General features: G+C 39.3%; 1 protein-coding gene across 2 annotated transcripts in view; it reads right to left on the bottom strand.

Annotated features, from left to right (window-relative positions):
• Positions 1-5,904: 5,904 nt before the first annotated feature.
• Positions 5,905-19,601, bottom strand: part of LOC106087752 (serum response factor homolog) — a 300,055-nt gene continuing 286,358 nt past the window's right edge. Inside the window, exons 4-5 of one of the 2 annotated variants that reach the window (XR_009398310.1) lie at positions 6,127-6,351; positions 5,905-6,037 (exon numbers count right to left, since the gene is read on the bottom strand). Coding sequence is in view for 1 of the 2 variants with exons in the window: in XM_059368680.1 (XP_059224663.1) it covers positions 6,182-6,351 (170 nt within the window). In the remaining variant the exon portion in view is untranslated. Of the gene's footprint in view, positions 6,038-6,066; positions 6,352-19,601 lie in introns of those variants that run through there. The other variant, XM_059368680.1, reaches the window with a different exon arrangement.

Genomic DNA, 19,601 nt, shown 5'->3' with positions numbered 1-19,601 from the left:
AGGAAAGCATTCATCAAGCGTGTTAGATGTACGATCGATCCGAGGAGTGAATATAGATTCGGATCATTACCTTGTTGCAGCAAAGGTTCGCACCCGTTTGCACATGGCGAAGAAAGTACGATCTGTCACTGCACGGAAGCTGGACATTGAAAAGCTGCAAACACAACAAATGGCAGCGGCATACTCCACTCGACTGACCCAACTGCTTGGTGATAGCACTCCTTATTCCGATGATATAATGGTGCAGTGGTAAAATGCCGCGAAATCCGTACTTGGGTACCGGAAGCCTCCTCCAAAAAACCCATGGTAAGACCAAGAGTGTCGAGATGCTCCTGAAGCCAAGAATGCGGCATACAGAGCAACCCTGCAATCAGTAGTAACGCGTCAGATGAAGGAGAGGTATCAGGAGAAAAGGAGAGAGGAGAAACGTCTACGCCGCAGAAAGAAAAAGGAAATGGAATGACGTGAGTGTGAGCGAATTGAGACGTACAGGAGTCAGAATGAAATCCGGAAATTCTACCAAAGAATTAAACATGAAACCGATGGCTTTGGTGCAGGCACATCCTCCTGCAGAGAAAAAGAAGGAAATCTGGTAACTGACACAGATAACATGCTGAGGATATGGAAAGAACATTTAACCCAACTGCTAGTGTCCGATGTTGGCGGCGAAGAGGATACCGCAGAACCAATCCCTGATGATGGTATAGAATGTTTACCTCCTAGTCAGAATGAGGTCCAAGTAGCAGTAACCCGACTAAAGAACAACAAGGCAGCAGGAGCCGACGGGTTACCCGCTGAACTATTTAAGACCGGAGGCGACACTCTGATAAGGCGTATGCATCAGCTTATCTGCGCAATCTGGCTAGTAGAACGCATACCCGATGATTGCAACCTCAGCATACTATGTACCGTACACAAGACAGGAGACAAGACGGAATGTGCCAACTACAGAGGAATAAGTCTCCTCCCCATCGTATACAAGATACTCTCGAGCGTACTGTGTGAAAGATTAAAACCTAAAGTCAATGAGATCTTTGGGCCCTATCAATGCGGCTTTAAACCTGGTAAATCCACCCTAGACCAGATATTCACACTGCGGCAAATCCTGGAAAAGACCCGAAAAGGACAAATTAACACCTACCATCTCTTTGTTGACTACAAAGCCGCCTTCGATACTCCTTTACGTTCAAAGATATTTCAAGCCATATCTGAGTTTGGTATACCTGCAAAATTAATAAGACTCTTGCTGATACGAGTTCCTCAGTGAGAATAGGAAAGAATCTTTCCGAATCATTTAATACCAAACGAGGATACAGCTTATCGTGTGATCTCTTTAATAGCCTGCTGGAGAAGATTATACGAGATGCAGATGTGAATAGATATGGCACACTAATCACAAGAAAACACATGCTACTCGCCTAAGCCGACGACATCGATATCATAGATTGGTCACTGGAAGTCGTAATTGCAGCCTTTGAAAGAATCGAAAGAAAGTCAGTGAAAATGGGTCTGGCAGTAAATGGAGATAAGACGAAATGGATGGTTTCAACTCCCAAAAAGCCTTGGACAACCGAGCAGATAAAGAAAATGGAGAAAGTTGGGAACCACAACTTTGAACCAGTCAGTAACTATATCTACCTCGGCACCGCCGTAGCCGAAACGAATGACACCAGTTTTGAGATTAAGCGAAGAATAATACTGGCAAACGGATGGTACTTTGGACTAAGTAAGCAGTCTCGACAGACGAAGACTACACTTTACAAGACCCTGATACTACCCGTGCTGTTATATGATTCTGAAGCATGGGTTCTTGTGAAAGCAAATGAGGCAGTGCTTAGAGTATTTGAGAGAAAGATTCTTCTTAAAATATATGGACCAGTTTGCGCTAACGGAGAATATAGGCGACGTATGAACCACGAGCTGTATGACGACGATGGCATAGTTACACGCATCAAAATACAACGGTTGTGCTGGCTAGGTCATGTTGTCAGAATGGATGAAGAAGCTCCAGCATAGAAGTCTTTTGAAGGCAAACACGGTACACGCAAACCGGGAAGACCAAAATCCCGATAGAATCAGTGCAGAAGATAGAGGCGCTTGGATCGCTATTCTACGTTCGGCTAGTGGAAAAAATATTCTGTCATAGCCAATTAAAATAAAGTAAAGCTCAGTTTGTATAGAAAATAATTTTTTTTACGTTTTAGCACCTAAATAGACGAATTTCAAGAAAATCTCCTAGTTGCCCAATATATACTGTCAAGGTGTGTGGTAATTATGAAAGCTTTAACTCAATCAGTTAACAATGTACCAAAGAGTACAAATTACAGCATTTTAGTATGTTTTCTTCCAGTTCTGGTACGATTTGTTACCAAATATTAAATTTTTTCAAGATCACGATAATTTTTACCGAATTGTTTAATCGTCATTCGCTGTTCTATTTCGTACTATTTTATCCTTTTTGGTACCAAAATGTACGAATTTTGAAAACCCCATTTAGTCTCCCATCATATATTCGTGGTAGTACCTACATGGCAAATTTCAGAGCTTTAGCTCTATCCTTAAAGGAAATACAAAATTGTATCAAATGTTGTACTAAACCTACCTCTTCTGCCGTTTCGAGAAAAACTCTCCACATTTTTTTCCCAACCCCAATTTTACGTAACATGATTCTTTAAGCAGAATTTCAAAATCAAGCTCTATTCGTTCGCCTTGCTCAAAGTTCAAATATTTTGTAAATTTTTTGGTACCTAAAAGTACCCATTTCAAAAAACTCGTATATGACCAAATTTATATTGCCATAGTGTACCTAAACACCGGTTGCAAATAAATAGTAGCAATTGCGGTACTAGTCATATTATTTCTCCCACTTTTGGCACTATTTTGGATTATTTTTTTTCAACAAATCTCATTTTTTCGAGACGGTTTGTAATTTGAGCCCAATTTAGATATCCTAGACCTTTTCGTTCGTTCTCTACAAACATTCATTATTTCGTACTGAAGGGTGAATTTTTAGCTATCATCTTTTTGGCAAAACTGGTTTAAACAGCTCACGCATGTTTCTCGTTTTGTTTCACTGTCAAACATCTTCCGCTTGGTCTATAATATAACCATGAATCATCTTACAAACAAACAACGCTTGCAAATTATTGAATTTTATTATCGAAATGCGTGTTCTGTTAAGAAAGTTCATCGCTCGCTTCTTCCATTCCCTCGACGAAGCCCATTTTAAATAAATAACAATAGGTACATAAATAACCAAAACTGTCGATTTTGGAGTGAAGATCAGCCAGTAGCATTGGAAGAGCTACCAAGGCAACCAGAAAAAGTCACAGTTTGGTGCGGTTTATGGGCTGGTGGCATCAAAGGACCGTACTTCTGTGAACGGTGAACGCTACCTTGAGATGATATCCATCTATCTATCAAACTTGACTTGCATGACATGTGGTTTCAACAAGACGGTGCCAAATGCCGCGCGGCAAGCTTATGTCTTTATAGATAAGCCCGTTTCAGTTGACACATTGGAAGACAACATTGAACCATTTATTCGTGAGATACCGGCCCAAAATTTTGGAAATAGTATGCCAAAATTGGACTTGGCGGATGGACCATTTGAGGCGCAATCACGGCGAACATTTGCATGAAATAATCTTCAAAAATTAAATTATATGGGCCGTTCTGTCGATACAAATGAATATTTCATGCATTTTTCTGAATTTTATGTGTCGCAATATTCCGTCTTATCACGCGTCTACAACCCAAGACCCACATTCGTGCCAAGTTTGATGGTTCTAGTTTTAGCCGTTTGGGATGGGCGTTGATCGCTCAATCAGTCAGCCACTCAACTCTTTTATATTAATTACATATATTGAGGTACTATGCCATGTAAAACTTCTCTCCAAAGAGGAGTAGCACTACGGCACGCCGTTCGGACTCGGCTTTAAAAAGGAGCCCCACGTCATTGAGTTTAAACTTGAATGGGACTCCATTCATTGATGTGAGAAGTTTGCCCTTTTCCTTAGTGAAATGTTCATGGGCTAAATTTGCATTTGCAAATATATTGTTTGGTATCTTAAGGCTGGTACTATATTCGCTTTTGGCGATGTTTTTCATAGATTACTATTTTTAGATAATAGAGTTTAAAGCAAAAAAAAAAACTTGCTGATTTCATTCATTGGGCATTTTTTTTCAATAAAATTGTGATTGTATCATTGATATTAGTGTAGTGTTTAAAAAGTATTTAATAGAAATATGCCTTGTTTGAAAGATAATATTCGATCCTTAAAAAAATGTAAATATCGTAGAAACTCGAAAGTAATGCTCGTTTAAAACTGAAAATCTACATAAAACCAAAGAGATTTTCGCTTTCCGTGGACTCCAAGAAAGCATAATTGGTACATCAGAACATCAGAATTTTGATGTATTACGTGTAAATATTGACATTGGCTTTTGAGCATATTTCTTTAAGCAGTTCGGATACGTATACACAATAAATTAAAAGGCGTGGTAGCTTGAATTTCGTAACAGAAAAAATATGAAACAAAAAATCGGTATACGCTTTGTACGAATAAATTGGTATTGATAACACTTTTCCTTAACAATTTATTTACATTTTTTATGTTTTAAATTAAAATAAGAAGAATTCCAGGCTATGAGAAAACTTATTTTTTATTTCTCGTTTGTTCTTTGTGCTTTTTTTTTGGCTAGAGTTGCCGAAGCAAAAAATAAGATAACGACCAAAGACATACTAACGTAAAAATATGGAATTTGCCAAAACCGAGTGGGATAATATTAAAAGCATAGATGGCATTATATTCATTCCGGTTTTCATCTGATACAAACTCCAGTACTTTATGGCAGTGGTACTATCCCAATAAATACAATGCCATCTATGCGTTCAAAATAAACGTATTGTATGTCTTTTATAACGATTTCTGGTAACAAGGAATTAGAATTAGTGTTTCCAACCAAAACTGGTAGGTTTGTGTTCTCTTGGTGTCTTGGAGGTTGGTAGGTTGACCTCAATTTTTGGTACGATTTTCCAACATATAAATGCCAAGTTAATTACTGAAAAAAAACGCCGGAGAAAACTCGAAATTATTTCGCTTCTTGCCGGTTTTCTATATTGGATGGGACTTAAAAAACAATGGATTTCTAGTGGCCAAATCCTATTACAAGGGTTTAACTGCTTTAAATTTCAGTAAAAAGGACATAATTTTTGATATTGACTGTAACTGGTACAAATGTTAAGGGATCTCTTTCAAATTTCGTAAATTGTAAGCAAAACATGCGGCTTTTGCGTGTTCGATGCTTTAAATCGGGAAACAGGGCTAAATGGCAGCTACATAAAAAAAATGTCAGATCTGATTCACACTCAAATGTTGAGGGGTCCTTAAAACTAATTTTAACGGCAAAAATGGGTTGTAGAATGGCGTTTCTGGGCTCAATACCTTAAGTAGGGAGATCGCTTTATCCAAACTTGACACGATTGTAGGGGCAGAAATACGATTTTAATGAAATTACGATTTCTTATCTGGAAATCGGTAAAAAGGGTGCTATATCAAGATATAGGCCATCTTCAACTGTAGGCTGTAGAGTGATTTCAACATAAGGACGGACTTGCATTAATATGTATACTTTGTAGGATTTGATGTGATGGCCAACTCTTCAGCAGTGTGTATAATATAAACCAAATTTTTGGCTTTTAGAATATTAAGTAGGGTTTGGTAGAATATTTTTTAAATTTTGGTAGAAAATAATTTTTTTAAGTAGCAACATTGAGCATAATAGCGCAAACAATTTTTATTATTCATTTTAATTATACTAAACTTATGGTAAAAATATAGTTATTAGGAAGAAAGAATAACATTGGCTACTGAGGCCATCATTTTAAACGATATTTTTTGTTGATTAAAAAATGGTTGTTATAAAATACAGAATCGCGGCACTGATACGCTTATTCCATCTTATTTTCGCTCTTTCAAGGTGTATGCGAGTACTTGTTATTCAAGTCTATCCACGAAAACATGCCCGGTGGCTCCTAAACCAAAAAAAAAGGCTTTTAAGTAGTTCCTTGGTAAATGAAAAATATTGTTTTAGTTTATTAAATTTTGGAACACTTAAATGTACATAGACTAATGCTTTAATTTCTGTTGAAAATGCTACGTAGAGTAACGTCATTCTTTTATTCAATTTCTTCTTTTATTTTCGTCATTGAAGATGTTAGTGTGGACAGAACCCTTCGAGGATTTTCGGAACTTTTTTGGGATACTTCACAAGGGGCTTTACGTGAATGTATCAAATCCGCTGTTGATGTAGGCAAGGGAATAGCAACATATTGATGACCACTTCCATCTGAAATGAAATAAATAATAAGTTATACGTGTTAATATTAACATTAACATTTAAAATTATTTAAATTTAAATCATTGTCAAATGCGAAATGTGTATCCATAAAACCTTTTCCGATTCCCAAAAATATTGTCTGCCTAAGTTTTCTGGCAGACAATATTTAAAAAGCCCCTTAAATTTGTTATGTAAGTTAGGTAAGGTTTAAGTGGCAATCTGCCATCAGACTCACGCGTTTTCGGCTATTGGGATACCAAAGCATTAGGAGAAGGAAGATGCCTCCTAGTTCCTACCTTTGAACCATCCAGATCGCTTTAAACAGCCTAACATCTTGTAAATGTTCACATCCGCTGTATCAGATAAATCTGACTGCCAGTGTGGGACAAACTAAATCAGAAAAGCTCTCAAAGAAATGAGAACTTAAAATGGAACTCCTTCTGACTGCCAATGCGGGATACATATACAGCAGATTTTCTATAGTCTCTTCTCCCTCGACATACTCACAGCTTCTACAAAAATCTTTAGTTGCAACAGACCAGTCATAACTAACTTGACCATACCAATTTGCCAATAAAGCGGGATTTCCAGAGTAGAAAAGCGGAATCAAGCGGAAAGGATATTCTAAAAAAGCGGGAACCCTGAAACACTGATGAGGCTACATAGTTTTGGAATTTTCACAGCCGCTGTTGAAGCCCGTTCAACAGCATTGAAATGCACAACTCTGCAACTACTAAGCTCACGGAGAGCACCCATGGATTCGCTCCAATTTTCATTTACTTTCCTCTCTTTGAAACACCGAATTGATGCTCGCGAAGAGCGGCTCTTATTTACTTTAATTTTCCCTTAATTATCCTTTTACCCCTTTTTACTTAATTGAAATGAGTTAGTTAAGTGTATCTCTTTAAAGTGTAAAGTTCTAAGTCAATACAGTGAATTGAAATTGACACCACGCTTGCGGTCTCATAGGAGCAAGTGCATCAATTAACTAAGGAAAATAGAAGACCCTCCGATCCATCAACCATTGGTGGAAGGCGGCTCAAAATATGGTTCATTCGAACCTCCTTATTGGTGTTAGGAGAAAGTAAACCCAGCGGATAATTTCTCGAATCCTCCGAGGAAAAGCAGAGAAAACATCAGAATAAATTGGAAGACAAATTTTCGCTAAGAGGCAATGGCAACAATTCTTCGAAAGGCGCATTCATCGTCAAAGGGAAGGTATCCTAAACCAAAGGCAGCTATTCCAGGAGGCAGAGCGCCAGCGGCAAAGATACGAAAGCATTTTAAGTTAAAGGTACAAAAAAAAAAACATTTTAAGTCACTATGTTGAGGATTGGGTGAGTGCAAATGATTTATTTGTATTTGATGAGTGAGAGGACAAAAATTGTTCAACAATTTATCTAGCAAAAAAGGGAGGCAGGAAAGAATTTAAAATCTGCGCCGTGCATTATTACTCCAAAAATAGTCACTTGTGTCGGTTAAAAGGTTGAAATGCCCCACCTAAGGCGAAAGCAGACATTTGTTGCGAAAACTTTTACCAGTCTACCACATATCGGCAGACAAATGGAAGGTACGTCGTAAAGCTGCCGTTCAAAAGGAAATATCCCGACGAGATATTCTTAGGGTCCTCGAGGCACATAGCCCTCGCACAATATTATCGGATGGAGAAAACCTTAAATAAAAATCCCGAGTTGAAGTCAGAGTACGACCAGGTTCTTCGCAAATACATAGAGTTAGGGCATATGGTTCCGAACAATGACTCTGAACACGATTGCGAGAATGTCAATTATTTTCTGCCCCACCATGGCGTAGTTCCCCCTGAAAATAAGACGACCAAAGTTAGGGTTGAATTTAACGCGTCAAAAAGAACTACCAGCGGCTACTCATTAAACGACGTCCTGCATACAGGCCCAGTATTGCAGCGGGATCTGACCCGAATTATATTAAATTGGCGGTTCTACCGGTACGTTTTCAACGGCGATATACAAAAAAATTTATAGCCAAATTTGGGTTCCCGAAACTTACCAGAAATATCAACAAAATTTATTCCGCCCAGTAGAAAACGACCCGTGAAGGCGTACCAATTAAAAACGGTGACATTTGGGGTCAACGAAGTATCATTCTTCCCAATTCGAACGCTTTAAAGACTCAGTGATGATAGCCGAGAGATTTATCCTAAAGCCACAAAATGAGATTTATGTAGACGACATCCTGTCGGAATGAAGAAACCAAGGAGAAACAGGATCAAATTTTAAAGGCTCTTTCTTCCGCAGGATTTCCTCCGAGAAAACTTTCGGCAAACGGTAATGCGCTTATTGAAAATTGGCCCCGGGAACATCTTCTGAACGAAGAATTTCTGAGTATAGAGAAATGCAGCTCCATGAAAACATTAGGAATACGATGGAACGCCATTACACATTCCTTCTTTTACACAATGGATTCCCTTACACAGAAAAATCAACCGACGAAAAGGAAAATCTTGTCAACAATCGCGAAATTATTCGACTCCCTCGGATGAATAGGACCCACAATAGTTGTGGCCAAAATTCGTATGCAGAATTTATGGGAAAATTTATGAAAATTAGATGGGATTTATTCACCCAAGAACTACTGTCTATCCCCCCATTAAAATAGATCGTTGGATCAAAGTACACGGCTTTTGTGACTCGTCGGAGAAAGTCTATACCCGAACAATCGACCTTGAAGATTCTATAAGTTCTCACCTGCTTATCGTGAAGACCAAAGTTGCTCCATTGAAAAGGTTGACTATACCAAAGTTGGAGTTATGCGCACTGTCGCACTTTATACCCGAACAATCGACCTTGAAGATTCTATAAGTTCTTACCTGCTTATCGTGAAGACCAAAGTTGCTCCATTGAAAAGGTTGACTATACCAAAGTTGGAGAGGCGGAGCACGATTACTCACGAAGTTATTAGGATCAGTAGTTAAAGACTTTAAATTCGACTATGATCTTTTTCTGTGGACGGACCCGTCAATTGTGTTGGGGTGGCTGCAGAAATCCCCACAGACATTGAAAACATTTGTCGCTAACAAAGTCAGTGAGATACTCAGCATAACCAACGTCAATCAATGGAGGTACGTTAATACCGACGATAACCCAGCTGATCTGGGCACAGTCCGAACTATAGTGGCACGCCCATCTTGGCTTTCGCAGCCAACACAGAATTGGCCTGAACCACGGACATTTGAACCCACTGAACTTGAAAGTAAACGAGTCGCCAACTTTCATATCGAAGTAAATGAGGATGATATTCTTAACCGATTTTCGTGTTACACTCGTTGCTTGCTACGTCCTTAGCTACGCGTTTCGATTTTGTAAGTCCTGCAAAAAAGAACCCATATCTGACGGTCTAACGTTAAGATCAGAAGAGATAAAATTTGCAAAAGTACGGATTATTCACTTGGTCCAACAAAGGGTTTATCGAAAGGAAATACAATACTTGTCAGAGAAGCGCCCAATCAGCCGAAAAAGTAAACTTCTAACCGTGACCCCTATTTTGGATGAAAACGGTCTATTAAGAGTCGGGGGAAGCCTAACGAACCTTTGGCTTAAGATATAATGAAATGCATCCAATCATAGTACCCGAAAAGTCTAAATTCACAGAACTTTTGAATCAATTTACCCATCAGATTCTTCTCCATTCCGAGCATCATATATGCTTCGTGCAATCCGGCAGGGATATTATATACCACGCGTAAAAAATCTAATACGGAAATGTATACGAAGTTGTAAATCATGTACAATATTTAAACATCGTTTTCAAAATCAACTATTGGCATCACTACCACCCGAAAGAGTCCAGTACTCGTTACCCTTCACTTACACCGGTGTTGATTTTGCTGGGCCGTTTAATATACGAGCCTCAACCATTTGGAATGCCAAAATATTAAAAGGTTACGCATCGGGTTTCGTGTGCTTTGCCACGAAGGCCTTACATTTGGAAGCTTGTTCCGAACTGTCGGCAGAAGCGTTTTTAGCCACCTTTGCTCGGTTCACTGGAAGGCGCAGTCTCCCGAAGACAATGTTTTCGGACAATGGTCGAAACTTCGTCGGGGCAAGTTATAAACTCCTCAAAGAGCACCAACAGTTTTTACACGTTGCTGAAAGGTCCCTCGCGGAGAAATATACAACTCATGGATTTAGCTGGTCATTTATTCCGCCGTATGCTCCCCACATTGGCGGCCTTTGGGAGGTCACTGTCAAGAGTATGAAGACTCACTTAAAAAAAGTTGCCGCAAACCATAATTTCACATTCGAGGAATTCTGTACTTTGCTGGTAAAAATCGTGTCGATCCTGAATTCAAGACCTTTAACCGCAATCTCAGAAAATCCACATGACTTAACCCCCCTAACGCCGGGACATTTCCTCCGCGGAGCTCCAATTATCTTTTTACCCTATTCAATCTTACACAATGCAGAAGCAACCATTTCATTATTAAATAGATGGAAACGCATTAAAGTCCTTCACCAAACTTTGGCGCACAGGTGGAAAAATGAGTATGTCACAGAGCTACAGCGCCGAGTCAAGTGGAAAACGTCAAAAAATAATATAAAGGAGAATGACTTCGTCATTGTGAAAGACGACTTATTGCCCCCCACCGAATGGTAGTTAGGCAGGGTAACGAAATTGTATTATGGGACGGATAACAACGTAAGAGTAGCAGAAATACTCACTAATAAAAACGGATTGATCACGCGCTCAACTGTCACATTATGTATATAGCCTGTCGATGACGAACCAAACGGTTGAAGGCCAAAAGATGTGCATCAACTGTCTGGTTCACACTCACACCGTCGACAAGTGCTACAGTTTTGAGAGATGCCGTTATTATGCACAAATACATCTCTTGCTGCTCCACGTCCATACTAACGCGCCACGCCTCAAATCCAGCGACATTTACTCTACCAACCAATGTTAAAAATGAATACTGCCTGATTACCACACAACCGTCCGTTACAGTCCATCCGATTATTCGAGCCATTATATTATGGGGATCATGAAGAAAATTTGACACCTGATCCTGAAATTTGAGCCTGAAGTAGAACATTCGTGCATTCTATGGGACGCCGCTCGAAGATTACCTGAATTTAAACCAGAAACCAATCCATCTGGAAAACCTTACGGCAGATTCATGATCCATAGTTTGAACCAAAAATACGACTACGTTCTCGAACTGAAGGAATCGTTTGGCAGCCCGCCCCTAGTGCCCATCGGTGACACTCGTCTTTGCGCCCACTTTAACAACTTTATACCCTTGGCCAATGAAAATTTCCATTCCGAAGACAAAATCGATATCCTAATAAGCAGCAAATGGTGAGAGATCTTTAAGAAGCCTGCGTTTATCAAACAGAACTCCATGCTGCCAAAAGCACAGGCAACTATCTTCGGATGGGTGATACGCGGCACCTGGTCAGGATGTGCATGTGTTAGGCAAGAGGACAAGAACCCCATTCGCATGCCATCTCGAAGCGGGAGTATGTTGAAGCCAGTTCAATAGCTCTTTGAAACACCGAATTTATGCTTGCGAAGAGCGGCTCTTATTTACTTTAATTTTCCCTTGATTACCTTTTTTCTCTTTTTACTTTATTGAAATAAGTCAGTTAAGTGTATCACTTTAATGTGTGAAGTTCTAAGTCAATACAGTCCTCTTAAACCAAGAACGCATTGGCCTCGCAATAAACCACATGAATTGAAATTGACACCACGCGTTTCATTTCATAAAGTTCGCTTGCGGTCTCATAGGAGCAAGTGCATCAATTTACTAAGGGAAATAGAAGACCCTCCGATTCATCGTCAATTGGTCGAAGGCGTCTCAACAGTCCCCTCTTTGTGACCATCTGTCATTCGTTGCCCTTCGGATCTTGTCCTGAAAACTTAGCTTACATGTCGCTAGAGGCATACCTACAGATTCCAGTGTCCCTGGAGTGTGTAAGGCAGTTTCTAGTCTCCCAAGCTCGTCCCCTTTACAATTCCCTGGGATATCTGTGGCCCGGCACTCAGAACAGGTGAATTTTGAACTGTTCAGCCATCTCGGTGAGAGATCTGCCACAGTCGAGGGCGGTTTTTGTGGTCAGAAATATGTTCTCCAAGGATTTAATGGCTGCCTGGCTGTCTGAGAAGATGTTTATGCCAATCGTCGTAATAACATTATATCTTAGCCATTCCACCACTTCCTTAATTGCAAGGATCTCTGCTTGATACACATTGCAGTGGTCGGATAACCTCTTCGATAAAACCAGTTCTTGATGTTTAGAGTATACCCCAAAGCCCACCTGGCCGTTTAGTTTGGAACCATAATTATAGAAGTCTATGTAACTTCTGTTACCAGGGATATCGTAGTTCCAATCGGTTCTAACAGGAATAGTAGTACAGTAATTTTTATCAAAAAGCGGCTCAGGTGGGGTGTAATCCACACAGCCTGGAACATCGGATATTGTATCAAGGATAACATAGTGTCCGTAGTCGCCACAGGACCAATGAGTAAGCTCCCTTCACCTCACGGCAATGGTCGCTGCAATTTGGGTAGCCACAATATCCAGAGGCATAAGATGTAGCATAAAATTCGGTGCATCAGATGGTGTCGTCCTCAGTGCGGCTGTGGTACACAAACAAGCCATTGTTTGGATCCGGTTAAGTATTGAGCAGTAGGTGGATTTTTGAAGCGCCGTCTACCAGACCACAATACCATATAGCATAATAGGTCTGAGAACTGCAGTATATACCCAATGCATAAAATGCGGTCTAAATCCCCAACTTTGCCAATGGCTCTCTTGCAGGTGTATAGGGCAAGAGTGGCCTTTCTTGCCTTTTCCAAAATGTTGGATTTGAAGTTCAATTTCCTGTCCAGCAAAACACACAGGTATTTTGCGCTGTCCGTAAATGGAACATTCTCTCTACCCAAGGAGACAGGTTCCACTGTAGGCAACTTGTATCTCCTGCTGAAAATAACAACTTCTGTCTTGCACGGATTTATACCTAGACCACTTTCGGTAGTCCACTTAGAGGAGACAGTAGACCTCCTTGAGGAGTTCCTTTGACCCTTCGTTTTAGATCCACAGATCCCAAGCCTGCCGCAATGCATCTTTTAGTAAGTAACTTTTTAATAAACTTAAACGGTAGAGTTGATGCCTAGAAAATCCAACTCCTTCATGATTGACGTCGGTTTTACATTATTGAAAGCACCTTCAATGTCAAGTAATTCTACCAATGTATATTGCATTTACTATATGCATGCTGCTGCCGCGACAAGCGATCTCCAGGGATCTTTGCCCTAAGATATGTTCTATTATCTCAAGAGTCTTCAGCATAAAGGATGACAGACTAATAGGATGAAAATCTTTCGCTTTCGTGTGGTAGGGTTTTCCTGCTTTTGGAATGAAAATGACCTTCGTGTCCCTCCATCCCACAGGTATATATGACATTATGATACAAGCAGAGTATACCTCCCTAAGCCAGGGAACGAGTCCATCAGACACAGCTTGTAATTCAACTGGTGATACATCATCAGTTCCTGGCGACTTAAAGCAGTCGAAACTTCTTATCGCCCTAAGAATTTTCGGCTCAGACACAATTTCCCTAATAGCATCGGACGAACGCTTATCAGTGACAAACTCTTCTGGCGTCACGTTGTACGTTGGAGAATTTCCCGAGAAACGTGTATCAACGAGTAATTCTAGTGCTTCCTCACTAGACATTGTCCATACATACACTGACTTCTGCATATACCCCACAATAATAGGTCTCGAGGAAAGAATCTTCCTTGGTTTAGAGGCCTCAGCGGTATCCTTCACGGAGCTGCAGAATTCTATCCAGAATTTGTTCTGAGCCTTTCTCATCTTGCCCTCCTATTTTCTTAGTTCTGCCTTATAGATGTCCCAATCGTGTGATGCTCTTGTGGCTTTTGCTCTGTTAAAGAGTTTTCTGCAGTCCTTCCTCAGACCAACCATCTCTGGGGTCCACCATGGCGGTCGCTGTTTGACTCCTTGGCTTGGCACTAGGGCATGCTGAAACGAGCGAGTCATTCAGGGCCTTCGTGATCCGCTTGACCACTATGTCTATATCCTCCGTAGTTTCCACTTCCTTTTATAGTCTAGAAGGGATGGTGGTACAGAATTTGTGCGGAAATTTATCCCAATCCGCCATTCTTCTGTTTAGCCGAGGGACCATCACTTCAGTATTTTCTCCAAGGTTAAAACTAATCTAACGATGATCAGAGAAGCTGTGGTCGTGCAACACTTCCCAGTCGCATATTCTTCCACTTTTATTTCTCGATACAAAGGTAATATCTAGTACCTCCTGCATGTTCTTGGTAGAAATGATCGGTTTATCCCCTTTATAACAAATCGCCAGATTGCATCTTATATTCAATAAGCAGCTCACCCCTTTCGTTGACATCCGAACTTCCCCATATCTGGTGATGTGCATTAGCATCACTTCCTACAATGAGGCTTTTCTTCCCTACAGAAGCGGCTTCAACCAGCGACTTAAGGTTTGAAGGCGGGATTTCTGAATCGTGTGCCATATATAGGGAAGCCAGTAATGAGACTTGTTTAATTCAAGGCTGGCTACTACTAAAACTTCAGTGCTTAGCGACGGAAGAGGAAATACATTTAGACTACCATTTGCAAGAATAAAGGATCTGTGCTTCCCATTCCCCGTACCCTTGAGACGTTTAAATCCAGGAATTCTTAGTCCACGTACTATTCCTCCACACACCCATGGTTCCTGGATAAGAACCACGTCAAATCCCCCAGTCATCAGGAGGACCTTTAGTATCGCCGAAGCGGCCTTACAATGGTGGAGATTTATCTGTAGAAACCGGACCATAGTCAGGATTCAGAATTTCCACCACTGTTGTGTTAGCCTCACCGTAGTTCTTTTAGGCATGGGATGCCCTCTAGGTGACGGCAGCCTTTTGAATTACTGCGGACAGCACGCGTAATAATGGACTTATTGAGAGGCGAGTTCGGTTAATAGTTTTTTTCACGTTCGGGGCCGGTCAATTGGCCGCCTAGATCGCTGACTTTCAAATATTTGTTGCTCTGCTATTCTTTAAATAGAAAGCAATAAAAAATGTTCTAAAGCCGGACAATATCCATGCAATGAATCTCAATAAGATTTTAAGAAAAAAAAAAAAACAAAACAAGTAAAAGCGTGCTAAGTTCGGCTGAATCTTATATACCCTCCACCATGGATCGCATGGATGTCCACCATGGATATAAGAAAAGATTTGCTCTGCTATTAGAGCGATATCAAGATAGGGTCCGGTTCGGACCACAATTAAATTATATGTTGGAGACCTGTGTAAAATTTCAGCCAATTCGAATAAGAACTGCGCCAATTGGGGGCTGAAGAAGTAAAATAGAGAGAACGATTTATATGAGAGCTGTATCGGGCTATAGATCGATTCAGACCATAATAAACACGTTTGTAGATGGTCATGAGAGGATCCGTCGTACAAAATTTCAGGCATATCGGATAATAATTGCGACCTCTAGAGGCTCAAAAAGTCAGGATCTCAAATCGCTTTATGTGGCAGCTATATCAGGTTATGAACCGATTTGAACCTTATTTGACACAGTTGTTGAAAGTAAAAATAAAATAAGCCATGTAAAATTTCAGCCAAATCGGATAGGAATTGGGCCCTCTAGAAGCTCAAGAAGTCAAATCCCCAGATCTATTTATTTGACAGCTATATCAATTCTGTCCGTCCGTCTGTCTCTCGATAGCACGCTAACTTCCGAAGGGGTAAAGCTAGCCGCTTGAAATTTTGCACAAACACTTCTTATTAGTGTAGGTCGGTTGGTATTGTAAACGGGCCATATCGGTCCATGTTTTGATATAGCTGCCATATAAACCGATCTTGGGTCTTGATTCTTGAGCCTCTAGAGTGCGCAATTCTTATCCGATTGGAATGAAATTTTGCACGACGTGTTTTGTTATGATATCCAACAACTTTGCCAAGTATGGTTCAAATCGGTCTATAACCTGATATAGCTGCCATATAAACCGATCTTGGGTCTTAACTTCTTGAGCCTCTAGAGTGCGCAATTCTAATCCGATTGGAATGAAATTTTGCACGACGTGTTTTATTATAATATCCAATAAATGTGTCAAGTATGGTTCAAATCGGTCCATATCCTGATATAGCTGCCATATAAACCGATCTTGGGTCTTGACTTCTTGAGCCTCTAGAGTGTGCAATTTTTATCCGATTGGAATGAAATTTTGCACGACGTGTTTTGTTATGATATTCAACAACTGTGCCAAGTATGGTTCAAATCGGTCCATAACCTGATATAGCTGCCATATAAACGGATCTGGGATCTTGACTTCTTGAGCCTCTAGAGGTCGCAATTATTATCCGATTTGCCTGAAATTATGTACTACGGATCCTCTCATGACCATCAACATACGTGTTTATTATGATCTGAGTCGGTCTATAGCCCGATACAGCTCCCATATAAATCGATCTCTCTATTTTACTTCTTGTGCCCCCAAAGGGCGCAATTCTTATTCGAATTGGCTGACATTTTACACATTTCTCTAACATATAATAATATAATAATAGCAGAGCAAATCTTTTCTTATATCCTTTTTTGCTTAAAAAGAGATGCCGGGAGAAGAACTCGGCAAATGCGATCCATGGTGGAGGGTATGTAAGATTCGGCCCGGCCGAATTTAGCACGCTTATACTTGTTTTTATTTATTCTCAAATAACAATTCAACGCAAAAGCTATTAAACATATTAAATTATGTATGAAGTGAGATCAATTATTTTCATAATATCACTCAAAAAATTTTGAAACTCAACACTAGTTAAAATGAACTAAATTCGGGAAATATTGAACTTCCTATGGCGCTCAAGAATAATATGCCCGTTGCGAATTCAACAATTTTTTTATAGCTATGAAATTGTTTATACATAGTTCTATCCCACTTTCAACTTCCCACAGGTACAATATGAACTAAAGAGCATTGAAAATTAAAGATTTATTTCCACCAGTCTCCCATTTCCACGCTATCAATTGCTCAGCTATTGTGAAGAAAACAAATTTAATATGTAACATGGTAATTATAAATAAAATTTACCTTTTACCCCAGCCGAGTATTGAACCAAGAACCTTCTGTCTATTTATTCACATCAGTATTGTTTGAGTCTTCGACTATTTTTCCATTTCAATATTTACTAACAACACAAAAGCAAAACATTTTCTCAATTCTTTTTATCAAAGAAGGTCATGCTATTGGTTGCCCAAAAAGTAATTGTCGGTAATATAGTAGTAATATAGTCGGCGTTGACAAATTTTTTCAACGGCTTGTGACTCTGTAATTGCTTTCTTTCTTCTGCCAGTTATCAGCTGTTACTTTTAGCTTGCTTTAGAAAAAAAGTGCGCGAAATTTTGTTTACATTTGTTTGTTTGGCGTCAATTTTAATATGGGTACCACATGTATTGAAAGAAATTCATTTAACAAACCGAATCAACGCTTGTGATATGTACCTTAAACGCAATGAATTCGATCCGTTTTTAAAACGAATCATAACTGGAGATGAAAAATGGATTGTTTACAACAACGTTAGTCGAAAACGATCATGGTCCAAGCATGGTGAACCAGCTCAAACCACTTCAAAGGCTGATATCCACCAAAAGAAGGTTATGCTGTCTGTTTGGTGGGATTGGAAGGGTGTGGTATATTTTGAGCTGCTTCCAAGGAACCAAACGATTAATTCGGATGTTTACTGTCAACAATTGGACAAATTGAATACAGCCATCAAGGAGAAGGGACCAGAATTTGTCAATCGTAAAGGTGTCATATTCCACCAGGACAACGCTAGACCGCACACATCTTTGGTCACTCGCCAAAAACTGAGTGAGCTTGGCTGGGAACTTTTGATGCATCCACCATATAGCCCTGACCTTGCACCATCAGACTACCATTTATTTCGATCTTTGCAGAATTCCTTAAATGGTGAAACTTTCGGCAATTATGAGGCTATAAAATCGCACTTGGTTGAGTTTTTTGCAGATAAAGGCCAGAAGTTCTTTGAGCGTGGAATACTAAATTTGCCAGGAAGATGGGAAAAGGTTATGGAACAAAATGGAAATCATATATTTGATTAAAGTTCATTCTAAGTTTTATTAAAAATGCATTTACTTTCTTTTAAAAAATCCGCAATTACTTTTTAGGCAACCCAATAATTTTATTCAGCATTGTCATGTTCTATTTATAGATACAATGTCTTACCTTTAGAAGTGTGTTTATCAAATTATTTATAATTTCGAGCATGTATTAGTGAACTCAAGAAATGGGAATGGGAATGAACGTTTTAGTTTTATTGAGTTAAAAATCTTTATTTCTTTAAGTAGTTCATTCAGTAATAAATTTAAAAAAAATTTATTGTCAACGATGATATGCTTTTGCCAATGTCTAGTAAAATTCTCGCTTATTTCAAACATAATTGTTTAAGGAAAATTTCTGACTCCACCTGAATTGTAAGCTATTTTATCTATTCTCACGAGTAGTTAGTTTCATTTATTTAACTTTTATTTTCTCACTCTTTAGGAATTTTTATCTGATCGTGGATAAATATCATGGACTAACAAGTATTATCTAATGAACTCCTATTTACGATAAGCATTTTCTGAGTGTGCATTTGCGCAATGTATCCCTTAGTAATGTTGACGGTGATTTTAACAATTGGTAGAAATCTTAACATGAAAAGTTAATACACACAGTTTGCGCTTAATTTATTCGGCCTTGAAATAATTCATACACTTGGATATTGGCCGGCTGCAGACCATAGGGATTGTTGGTTGAAATGTATGAGGTGGAGTAATTTTCTCTACAAAAGGAAAAATACTATTAAGGGCATAGTTTCAACCAAGAAGACATACAAACTCCTATTGAAGAGTTTGGGTGGTACCAAACGAAATCGCGATCTAGGAAACTAGTCAAATGGTAGTATAAAGCAAAAACATATTTTCTGCCTAAGTTTAAAAAAGTTTTTTGTTTTGTGGACAATATCCGATTGTATGAATTATTTCAAAACCGAAAAATCCAAGCGAAAAACGTGTGAATAAGGATGAAGTAATTATATTCTTGATCTTGACCTCATCACATTTTAAGTATCTAGTCGTACGTCCGTCTGTCGAAAGCAATCTTACTTTCGAACGAGAAATGCTAGCCGATCCTAATATTGGACTAATGCTTCTTATTTAAGTGTATCTGTTAGG

This window comes from Stomoxys calcitrans, chromosome 5 (genome assembly GCF_963082655.1).
Source record: "Stomoxys calcitrans chromosome 5, idStoCalc2.1, whole genome shotgun sequence".
Classification (NCBI taxonomy): Eukaryota; Metazoa; Arthropoda; class Insecta; order Diptera; family Muscidae; genus Stomoxys; species Stomoxys calcitrans.
The sequence above is the reverse complement of the archived record's forward strand: the minus strand, read 5'-3'. Positions and strand labels throughout refer to the sequence as shown.